Raw genomic sequence first — 12,093 nt, forward strand, 5'->3', positions numbered from 1 at the left:
ACATTTGACGTTATCTCGACATTATCAAAAATTTGGGCCCTGTGCTGCTTCCAAACCTCCTGGGGTGCTTTGGTATATTTACTCATACGGTCTTCTGATTTCTGATCACGTACAACATAGTAGAACTTAAACACCATTTCCCTTTTTGGCGAAATTGCATTTGTTTTTATTAGTTTTCAAAGCCTGCAGCACTCTTGTTGTTCAGCCTGAAATGGTAAAGTGTACTTTATGGTTTGTATATAAACACTTTAATTATGTCTGAGTCTGCGTAGTCAGGGGTGATAAAATGGGATGATTACGTAGGTTGGAAAACAACATACTAGTCATCATTTGAGAGAAAAAAAATCACCTGGCCTCCTCTATTTGGTCTTGAAGACGTGTTACTTGTTCTGGCTCTCAAAAATTGCCTCAATTTTTTATCAATCAAAACAAAGAGAGGTAATAACCGTCAGGCAAAATGTGTCTCTTGAAATAGACTATACAACTCAACATTCATATTGACTTGTAGTTTTACAAGTAGGGCTGCAAAATGGATTTGATGCTTTCTTCACAAGTCTTTGCAATGAGTTTGTTTTCTTGGTTTGGCCTTGTTTCGCATCGTGTTGTGATATTTGTCCCGCTGCTCCAGATAAGGCCAACCTGGACAGGAACCCCCCTGTGTGTATACTTCCTCTTGGCACGGGCAACGACCTGGCAAGATGTCTGCGATGGGGAGGAGGTACTGACAGAAAATACAGAAGATACATTGCAGTGAAATGCATGGCCTCAATCTACCTCATTGTTAAAGATATAAGTATACTGTACTATAACCCAACGTAATTATCAGAATTTTATTAACAATGTTTTAAGGAATTCATACAGAGCTCGGAGTAATAGTAGTACAATAGGGCTGCAAATACTTAGTATTTTCATCATCGATGAATCTGCAGATTAGATTAATCAATGAATGTCTATAAAATGTCAGAAAATACTGAAAAAGTCCATCACAGTTTCCCAGAGTCCAAGGTGACAGCTTCAAATGTCTTGTTTTGTCTGACCCAAACCCAAAGATATTCAGTTTACAATCATATAAAACAGAAAATCCTCACATTTGAGAAGCTGCAACCAGAGAAGGTTTGGAGTGAGCAACTGAGCAAAATAATCGACTAATTATTTGAGCGTTTCACTAAATTACACTACGAGGTGTTTGAGACCCACTGGGGACACCCAAACTGAAAACATATGGAGTACAGTTCAATACATACATTTTTAAAGCCAATATTTGTATTCATTATTTTGTGTTTTCCTTTATTCTTGTCAGGGTAGAAAATCTCTAAATAAATTGGGAACATCATAAAACTCTCCTTTGAAACAGACATTTTCAGATTTTAGCATCTCTTTAAGGCAAAAAGACCAACCGCACCTAATGATTGGCAGGAAAAAACCTTCGATACATTAGAGCTTCAACAAAAGTGCATAAGAATCCAACAAAATCAGTAAATAATTAGTAAAAGAAAAAATATTTGGTTGCACAAATCTCTTTTTCTATAGCTATGGTTTGGGATAAACATCATATTAACACTACAACGTGCTTAGCCGATGTCTGATATTTAACAAACATCCAATATCAGTCCTAAAAAACAATAAACCAAGAAGAACTTAGAGGTAGTTTGCACTCATGTTACTGCGAGTCACTTATAAGCATCAGCCAAGTAGCACAAGCTGTTCTAGACCCATTTTAACACACATCATATGTTGTTGTTTTTTCCTGAGGCTATGAGGGCGAGAGCCTCCTGAAGATAATGCGCGACATCGAGAACAGTTCGGAGGTGATGCTGGATCGCTGGAAGATTGATGTCACAGCTACAGACAAGGATGAGCGAGGGGACCCGGTGCCTTACAGTATTGTAAACAACTACTTCTCCATCGGAGTGGTGAGTTGGACTTCAGCCAGTATTCGTGGGGCTGATGAGGCAGGGGAATGAATGAACAGTGGGTCGATTAACATGCAGAGATTGTTATTTTCTTAAGTTACAGTATGTGGTCTCGGGTTGAGAAATGGACAGATCATACCTCTTCATAACTCTCCTTTTATGAGTTCAGTGGTTTATACTCGAGGTCTGCTGTTGACTGTTTACCGATTTCCATCAAAAAATACCCAGATTTTCCAGAAAACTGGAATGTGTTATTGCTTTATAGACTAGAAATAAAAAGTAATGTTAAAGGTCACATTTAATGGGTACTGTTTGGAGTCAAGGGCCACAACTAATGCAAACAGGAAAGAAAACTACAAGTCAATCTGAGTCCTGAGTATCATAATATTGGCTGATGGTAAATGGTAAATGGACTGTATTTGTATAGTGCCTTTCTAGTCTTCTGACCACTCAAAGCGCTTACCTCCTTGTTGTGTTTCCTGTTACAAGAAGAAACTGTAAATTTTACAGTAAACACGATATATAATCTTTGGTTACCTGAACATAGTTGCTGTTATGTGTAGCTGTGAAGCGACTGCCAGCTGATTGCATGTTGCCGCCTCTCACTACAAAAAGCACCTCACTGCGATCAGGATCATAAAGAGATTCTTTAAGTGTCAAATGTGAACGACTTCTAAGTAAAAAAAAAAAAAAAAACTGTTAAAATGTTCAGTATCTGCACCCCAAACTGATTTTTGTATACATTTTTTACACATGTTTAACAATCAAAATAAACAAGATAAATACCTAGATTGTTTTAAACCGAAACCAATGAACCCGACCCATACTACTATACTATACTATTATGAGGAAACCAGTTAAAATAATAATAACTTTATTTGTATAGCACCTTTCATGCAAAGATGCAGCCCAAAGGGATTTACAAAACAGGATTAAAAAAGGAAAATAAACAATGACCATAAGTAAAACACTTCATAACAATACAATAAAACATTAAAAACAACCAACAGGAAAAAAAATTATATAGATACCAAAGATAAAACTATAACAAGGCTGAATCACCCCTAATTAAAAGTCAGATTACAAAGAAGTACTAGTCCAGTTTTTAATACAGGCAGAATACAGGCAGAAGTAATTATTTTCTTCCTCTTTTTTACTATACAGTAACATTCTGTGTTGAACCACAAACCACCAGATTATAATCTTATTAATTGTTGTACCACCATGGAACAAAAAGCAGTATACTAGTGCACCTCTTCTTGCAAATCCCATTCATATTTTTAATATGCATTTGAAGATACAGTACACTTAATGCCAGATTTCACCTCTTGGTATCTTTTAACTTTTGTTTTCGCAGGATCTTTGAAAGCAGGCTGGTATCAGGTTCATAAAGATGCCACAATAAGTTCCATAATAACCCCACTGTACCATGAACACAGTACGATGAGAGCCCATACTTGGCCGTGATTTCAGGGTTACAGTAATGGCACACTTGTGCACTGCTGGTGGAAGAAGCATATTGCTCCTTTTGCAAGCCTTCCACACCACAGTTAAGTTTAATCATGGTAACAAAGAGTCTCAGTCGCAGAATAGCAAAGGTGCCAGTAAACAGCTTAACCCAAATACAAACTTAAACAGAACAAAGACAGAAGCCACAGAAGTACGGACCGACATACTGAAAATTAAATTCCCTCTGTCATTAATAATTCTTGGTTTTGTTATTAAAGGTTTGATTAAAAAAAACAAGACACAGTACCTGCAGTAAAAGCATGATCAGTCAGTGTATTTGTTTTGATCACATTCTGGTTAGGCCTTTATTGAGATGTGCTCAAGCCTTAACTGTCTCTGATTGAGAAACCTCTGAGAATTGAGAAAGCCTTGTTGTGTCTCTGCATGGTGTTAGGCAGCCAACAGCACCCCCCCCCCCACCCCCCACCCCCCGTCCATCTCCACCATAATCACACAGCTTTCACGTAGCTCATGTTAGCCATTACTGATAAATGTCAGGGGGAAATATGGTAATTGACATTTGCAGGTGGTAGAGGAGGGAGCCACTCGATGTTGTGAGACTCGTACAGACTGTGGCAGGGACATAGGTGATGCATGGCCTTACAAATGTTAGTTGAATAACACCTCCAGCCTGGGCCCCTAATGACGATGTTACAGGATATTAGAGGACAGGTCTTGTTAACATTGTGATAGAGGAGAACAATGGCTGTAATCTTTTCACAGTGTTTAACATATGGTGATGTGTACAAGGGGAAGTGGTTACAGTGTGAAATTAAATCTCTGAACATTCATCCTAATATTTAAGTGCATTAATTTCCCAGTATAAATGTCAAAAAACACATGTAAGAAGTTTCTTCATCTTTTGTTTCAAACAATATTTTCTATGTGACGTGTGATTTGTACATTTGCTGTGACTGGGCATGGGTCAGAACTTATTTTGGACAGCACTGTCAAGTCAACTTTATTTATATAGCATTTTAAAAACACAAAATGAGTGCGTGCCAAAATTTGTTTAACAGTTTACTAAACAAAGAAAGGAAGTCAGAGCAAACCTACAGCAAGAAAGAAAGACCAGTAAAAAAAAATAGATTTTAGAAAATACTTTTCAGAAAATGATTGTGCCTTTCTTTGTAATATATGAAGTGCCCTGCTTTAAAAAAAACATCTTACCCCTAAATAGTCTGTAATATCTTAAAGGGGACCTATTATGCTTTTCCTTAGAAAATAAGGAAAAGTATAATAGGTCCCCTTTAAGATATATATGTATAATGTCGGATGTTCACATTAAACATGGCCAAAGGTTCAAATAATGACGTAAACATATGTAAAAGTAATCCCTGTGAGCAAAAAGCTCAGGCTTCAGACTGCTCTGAGTACTAGGTTTCCAACGTTTTTTTCTACTTTCGAGCCTGCTTGAAGTCACGGATGTCCTTATACGGACATCTGCTCATGATCTACTAGTGTGGAGATAGGTCTGGCTATGCGAGACTGCTCTGCTCAGGACTGCTCTTCAAGTTTTTGGAGGTTGTTCAGTATGTCTCGGAGAAAGTGTTTTTTCGATTGTGAAGGAAAGTTTGTTAGTTTCTTGATGGACAGGTGGCTTTACTTATTGCTAAAGTAGCCGCTAACTACTGCTAACTGTAGCTACCATTAGCTCTGTTAGCCATGCAGCTAGTGCTATTAGCTAGCTCTGCCCAGACTGGGAGCTCGGAGCTACACCATAGCTGACATGCCCCCTCAAAAACTGTGTTTTCTCTGACAAGTTTCTGATACTGGTGAAAAAGAGGACTACAATCCGATGTATACATGGATGTAAACAATGTAGATTTAGAAATATTTAAAAAATCTGCTTTGCAAATATTTTATGAGTAAGGATTTATTAGGCCTCAAGGATACACAGAATTAATTTTGGTGAGAATGTAAACATAAATTTGTTTGTTTACAGGAAAACTCCACAGGCTACCTTTAATTAGGACCTCGAGACAACCAGAAATCTGAGTCTGGTTGCAGAGTTTTGGAAAAGGAGACAGAAGATGAGTAAAGATCTGAGCAATCTGGTGTGATGTGTACTTGTCATTTCACTACTGTTGGATCAGGATGCAAAGGTTCACACCAAATGGTGTGGCTTTTAATGCATCCCATGTCTTTCTTTTTAAAACCCTTCCATTCATGCTGTTAACTAAAGCTACAATACTCTAAAAATAACAGTAAGTATTGATGCTTTAATGGAATGGGTTGATTCCTTCTTGTTGAGCCAAACTCGGTGGGAACATTAAAAGAAAACAGCTTTGGCCTGACTGGTTCATAAAGTCATTATAACCCCTGTTGTCTTTGCTCTGTTAGCAGGATTAGCACCCAGCAGGCGTGATGATGACAAATGAAGTTGTTTGTCAGGGATTAAGAAGACTTTGAGCTCTCTATGGATTTGAGTGTGATATAATCTTTTGTGACACATTTTGCATCAAATATTTTGCTTTCCGTTGAATGCAACAAAAAAATGACAATAAAGATTATGCGACAAGTCGAGCTAATAATTACCTCAGAGATTATGCAGATGAAGAGTAGATTGTTTCTGTAATGACACTGTCAAAATCTAAAGATCAGCAGTAGCAGCCACCACAGACAGTGAACATCAACACCAATGTATGCTTGAATCTGAAGTCATTTAAAGAGAAGTTCAAGTCCTTTTTAAATTTGTATTTATCTGATTGCTCTCTTACCTCTCAGACTCAAATCATTAGTGTCAGCGGCTGACGAACAAACCGAAACATTTGCAGTTCTTCAACTTAATTTTCCAAGTCATTTCAATCCAAGAACCCAGGTGATTCTCCAAAAAAAGATCTTTTTTTTTTTTTTTGGGTGAATTCTTCCAACCTAACCTTCTGCCACAGCCCAGTTGGACTGAGAATTAATGGTGCCATCCCTTTGGGAGGATGTGGAAGTGACGTGAAGTGTAATGATCTCAATCAGGGCCAGGGGTGAGAGACAGAACTAATCACTGAGCACGCTCCACTACCATAATGCAGTCAGTCGCCCTAATGACCCTGGCGCTCCTGTCAAAGCCATTACTCTCCCCCGTAGTGAAGGCACATCAAACCGCTGGGGCCCACTCATAATTGGACTAAACTTTGAGCTATGAGAGGACATTACACATGTCCTGTATTAATTTGGGTGCCAGATTTTTACATTGGTAATTATTTGAGGGCAGCTAGGGGGAGAGAGTGAGTGAGCTGACGACGTCCCACTGCCGCGAGGGGGTCAAGGCTTGAAGATGTGAATATGTCCTATCATGTGATATGATCAAAAGCTCCAGAACAGCCACTAAATGTACCTTGTGGTGAGATTCATCAATAATGAACTTTAAACCTAAGAAATGTATTGTAATCTAGTTAAAACTGAATATATTTTCTGAATTTGAGGACCAAATTATCATAATACTGGAGCCTGATTGGCCAAAAGCAGCAATGACTGAAATCGGGTAAAAATCTCCTCAGTGCAGAATTTCCACATTAGACTATTATAAACTGTCCTGGCTGGACAAAGTTTGGTAATTCTTTAGTGAGGAGAACCTGTCAGGGAACAGTCCTTGGGATGTGTTATCACCTTGGAGTTGAGGATTTTTAAGACACTCAAAAAACAAAAAAATAACAATTGTCTTCCCTAAATACTTTTGATCACGCATGTATGAACAGAAAAAATTAATTCCTGCAACACAGCTCCTTCAAAGAGTTTCTTAATACCAGGCTGAAGAGCTCTTCAAAATTTCAACTCTGCACCTGTAACCACACCTCTGGAGGACAACAAAAACGATTTTTAATTGCTGGTTGTTTTTTTAAGATGGAGCTGGACAAAAACTATATTATTGTATATTTGACTTTTGGTGTAATCGTCCCACGATGATATGATCATATTGTGTTATCGTTTTACTAAAGTCTGTTTAAATCAGTGGTTCCCAACCTGGGAACCCCAACAGGTCCCAAGATAAATATGAGGAGTCACAAAATAATTAAAAGGGTTAAAAAACAATTTTGTTACACAAAATCCAGTTTATTTTATAATGACTTTCTCTAATTTATTTACTTTTTCTTGTGAAATACTTAATACTTTTGGGGGCTTCTAAAAATCCTTCAAATGAAACAATCTGAGAGGTAAAAATCATTCTTTGGTTGAACAGTTCCAATTAATGTCCACACCAAGGCTAAAAGAGGTGATAAGTAATTTGTTTTAAGGGGCCATAAGCTAAAAAGGTTGGGAACCTTTGTTTCAAATGAATGATTCCAAGCACATTGTAATGAAAAAAAAACTATATGAGTTAAGGTTTTTGTTTTATATGTGAATAGAGATTCATCAATTCTATATGTAATTTTGCATATCTGCCATGTTTTGATCCATACTGAAAAAGTATTCTTCTTTGTGATGTTGATTTCAGCTCTATGGCGCTGTTAGGCTGCTACATCGATGCACTTAAAGCATACAAACACTACATCAATGTAAAATGACATGAAGTGCTTTATCCACTCCTGGTTGCTTGAAATCGCTGTTTACTGTTGCAAAAGCCACAGCTCCACTTGTACAGATCTCAGATAATAGACCCCAAACCAAAGGGGAGACAACCTCTCCTCACTTTTGCTCTCTTGTTTGCAGCTATTGTCCTGTTTGTAAGAAAATCAAGTTACAATCTCTCAGATATATCCATCATCTCACCTTCATGGCTCGCGTTGGAAGCGTGAGGTGAGTCTGCGGGGATCTTGAAGAATTCTTTTGGTCGTCTGCTTACAGCGTCTTGAAGAGACATCAAGAGAAGCTCCATTGATTTTTTTTTCTTTCTTTTTAGCTTCTCCTAAATTTCTGTACAGAGAGCTAGCAGGGGGTCCTCCCTGTATGTGCTGTTTCAATAGTGCCACTCAAAATGGAGTGGGTCAAAAACAGATTGCTTCAGTGGAAGGAGGGAGAGGAACAAGCCCCAAAAGTTTACGGCAACTTTCTTTCACTTTTTCTTGAGATGTTTTCAGAGCCGGACAAGTTTGCTGTGTTTGTCAGAGTTTGGTCTGTTTCTCACAAAGGCCTTGCCAGCATTTTTCTGCTGGCACTGGCTTAGGAGTTTAAATTAAAGGAAATGTCAGTGTTGTCACTGTTTAGTTCATTAATTGAGACTTAATCTGTTGGAAGAGGTCCTCTGCATACTTTATGACATATCTGATCTCATATATATTTAGCTTTCATGTTAATTATTTATGTTACACACCTTGTTCAAAAGGTATTATATATGATTATACAATATATTAACAAGTTACTACCCAGGCAGCAGTTTTGTGTTCTTGCCATACATTTAAATAGCCAATATGCAGGTTTATGCAAATGAAAAAAGGCCACCGTAAAGTTTTACAGGTAACTTTATTTACACTGGACATTTTGTGAAGTTAAAGACATAACTTTTATTAAAGCAGAATCAAATAATCAGTGAAGCTCCTATAAAATGTCAACTAATACACGATTAATACTTGATAACTATGATGTTTAACTAATACTTACCTGCTTTGTCATACTGACACCTGCTAATAACATGTGATCTCTATCTGGATATGTTGTCTTGTCTTGATTCTGACTGCATTTCAGATTGCATTTATACCTGGCTGAGCTCAGGAGGCAGTTCACAAAGATAGACTTTGACTACTATGGCTTAGATCAAACTAATAGTCAGACTTCAGATAGATGTCTAAATTCATCCGTTGCACAAAGCTCTCTAGATCTTGACTATCTTTAAATACTAATTTGCTGTAAACTGAGACTTTTTTCAAACTAAAAAACATGGCTGACCAAGCAGCAGAAAACATTTGCCTCCTGGAAGAATTCAACAGTTAAAGTATAAAGATATTTTACTGGGAAAATTCAGCAACGAGAGCAACAATACAAAAAACTTCCAGTAGTATAAATTCTCAGTGCAGTGCAGACCTGCAGCAGAGCTGAGCTGCTGTGGTTTCTTAATGTGGCAGGGCTCAGTGCTTCTGCTAACTCATCAGTCAGCCTCCGGATAGTTTCTTTGGGCAGATAAAAACGAATGACGATTTCCTCACTGCTGTATATTTCCAACGGGTTACTGTTGTCTCTAAAAAACTCTTTACCTTTTTGTCTAACTTACATTAGATTAATCTAAGAGCAGAATTAAGACTGGCCAAACACTACAGACCAGTCTAAATAGCTTTGTGAAAGCGGCCCCAGGCCACAATGCCAGACCACCTCCATGCAGTCACGCATTTACACCTTCCATTAACATTTGTTTTTCCTCATCCAGATAAAATACACAGATCACATGTAAATATGTTCTCCATCTCATTTTAAAGGATTTTTTTTCTATTAGCAAACTACATCACATGGGTTTATCCTAGATATACCTTATACCCCAGGCCACAGAGCGAGAGAGAGAGGGGAAGAGACGGGAAAATCAGAATGGATGATGAGGAAGGTCGAGAGTGACATATAGAGAAAGAGAGAGAGGGGGGAGGAGAGGTGGAGGAAGGGCGAGAGAAAACAACTCGGTTGCCGGGATGTCGGCAGCATCCTGTAGGTTAGCTGGGAGCTGTGATTACTCACAATGTGTGTTTAATTAATTAGCCTGTGTGGAGACAGCGTGCTGTTCATCAGGGTTTCTGTCAATACCTCTCCATCCCGAGATCAACCTGGCTGCCACCTCGTGCACACAGCTTCTTTCACCTTATAGAAATGTACACCCGCAAGGTGTAACTGCACAGTTTGAGAAGTAGGGAATGTTAATGAGTAATTGATGTAAAGCCAATATCTGCAAATAGTTCTATTTCTGTTGTGGGTGAGTAGCTTTACATGTTCATGTCCAAATGTCAGCAAGATATACATTTAATCCCAGAATTATACAACATCATATTTATAAAATGAGCTGCAACAGGAGCTCTTAAGTTGTCATTTTTCCCAACCTTAGTGGAAAAGCATATACACCAGGATGTGGAGTAATTTGGAGGAGGAGGCCAAAACTGCAGGCTTTATGTTTGAGGAAATGAGAACCACTTGTGGTATTTTTACAATATAATCTTAACAATATTAAATAAAACTCAACATTGTTTGCAGTACCTGAACTAAAGATGCGATTCTCTCTTTCAGGATGCCTCCATTGCACATCGTTTCCATGTTATGAGGGAAAAGCATCCAGAGAAGTTTAACAGCAGGTAAGTTTGTGTCTGTTTGCTTTTTTGTTAGTATAGAAATGGTAACTGCTCTAGCTTCAGGGTCCATACAACTATAAAGCATTGCAATAGCAGTTACAAGTAATTTAGACTTATTTAGGCCTACTAATACATAACAGCCTGATTAGAAGAACAAGGCAATACAACAGCAGTAGTGCTGAAAATGATAAAAAGAAGAGTTGTTTCCAGGCCAGTACCTCACTGCATAAAATATGTTTTTTTTTTCTTTCTTTGGTTTAAGTAAAATCAAGTTAAATATATTCAGTGTCATACTCATGTTTAACCAGAGATCTGGATACTGCACCGCCTCTCAGCCTTAGTGCCAATTGGCTGCAAGTGGCCGCTCGCGGTACTGCAATAAACCCAATAAACATTTTCCCCATAGACCATAGATCATTATAATCAGAATCAGAATCAGAAATACTTTATTGATCCCCGAAGGGAAACTCTTTGTTACAACAGCTCGCCTTTACATCAGTGCACACAGGAGAAAGTACTAGCAAAAATATAATACAATACACTATAAAAACAGGTCAGAAAATAAATTAAGTACCAGGTGGGTATAAGAATAAAATAAAATAAGTGTGAAGTACCAAGTGGGTTTACCGGTTGATGATGATAATACAGTATAATAATACAATGTAATAATATAAGTAATAAGCAGAGGTGCATGTACTGTCGAGTTAAGTGTATCTTATTGAGATAATTATTAAGATACTGCACAGCAGTAATGGAGGTATATAATATCAATATCAATAAATAGGAAAAACTAACATGGGAAAACTAAATATTGCACGGGAGTAGTACACAGAATATTGCACAATTATTCAAGTATGGCAGAGATGTAATGATCAATGTCCAGTTTAGTGACCTAGGGTCATACAGACTAACCCTTGGAGGGAGGAGTTAAATAGTTTGATGGCCACAGGCAGGAATGACTTCCTGTGGCGCTCTGTGGTGCTTTTTGGGGGGATGAGTCTTCCGCTGAAGGTGCTCCTTTGTTTGACCAGCACGTCATGGAGTGGGTGGGAGACACTGTCCAAGATGGCGTGTAGTTTGGCCAGCATCCTCCTCACTGACACCACCGCCAGAGAGTCCAGCTCCACCCCCACAATGTCACTGGCCTCAGTTTGTTGAGTCTGTTGGCGTCCGCTACCCTCAACCTGCTGCCCCAGCAGAATTTAAGGCTGAGTAATCTTCAGGGTCCTTGAATGATGTTAATGGCCTCTGTTTGTATTTTGGAATTAGTCTCTATTTTTAAAAAGATAAAAAGAAAATGGTCCAGAAATCAAATCACACACTACTCACAGTCTAAACAAACCTACAGTGCGTTTGCAGAGCCTCTGTGTGTCCCCTTCATGACAACAGACAGTGTAGCTGCTCTGGAGCTCAGCATGACGAATGGACAGGCTTCGTATTTAGCATGTGTGATTACCTTGAGGAGATGCGTTCACCTT

General features: G+C 38.3%; 1 protein-coding gene across 2 annotated transcripts in view; it reads left to right on the top strand.

Moving 5' to 3' along the window:
- dgkb (diacylglycerol kinase, beta) overlaps positions 1-12,093 on the top strand; it is a 90,236-nt gene that overhangs the window by 49,340 nt on the left and 28,803 nt on the right. For both annotated transcript variants that reach the window (XM_044208597.1, XM_044208596.1), the window contains 3 exons: positions 629-718; positions 1,753-1,913; positions 10,554-10,618. In XM_044208597.1, coding sequence (XP_044064532.1) covers positions 629-718; positions 1,753-1,913; positions 10,554-10,618 — 316 coding nt within the window. The remainder of the gene's footprint in view (positions 1-628; positions 719-1,752; positions 1,914-10,553; positions 10,619-12,093) is intronic.

Source organism: Siniperca chuatsi, linkage group LG9, assembly GCF_020085105.1.
Source record: "Siniperca chuatsi isolate FFG_IHB_CAS linkage group LG9, ASM2008510v1, whole genome shotgun sequence".
NCBI classification, from domain to species: Eukaryota; Metazoa; Chordata; class Actinopteri; order Centrarchiformes; family Sinipercidae; genus Siniperca; species Siniperca chuatsi.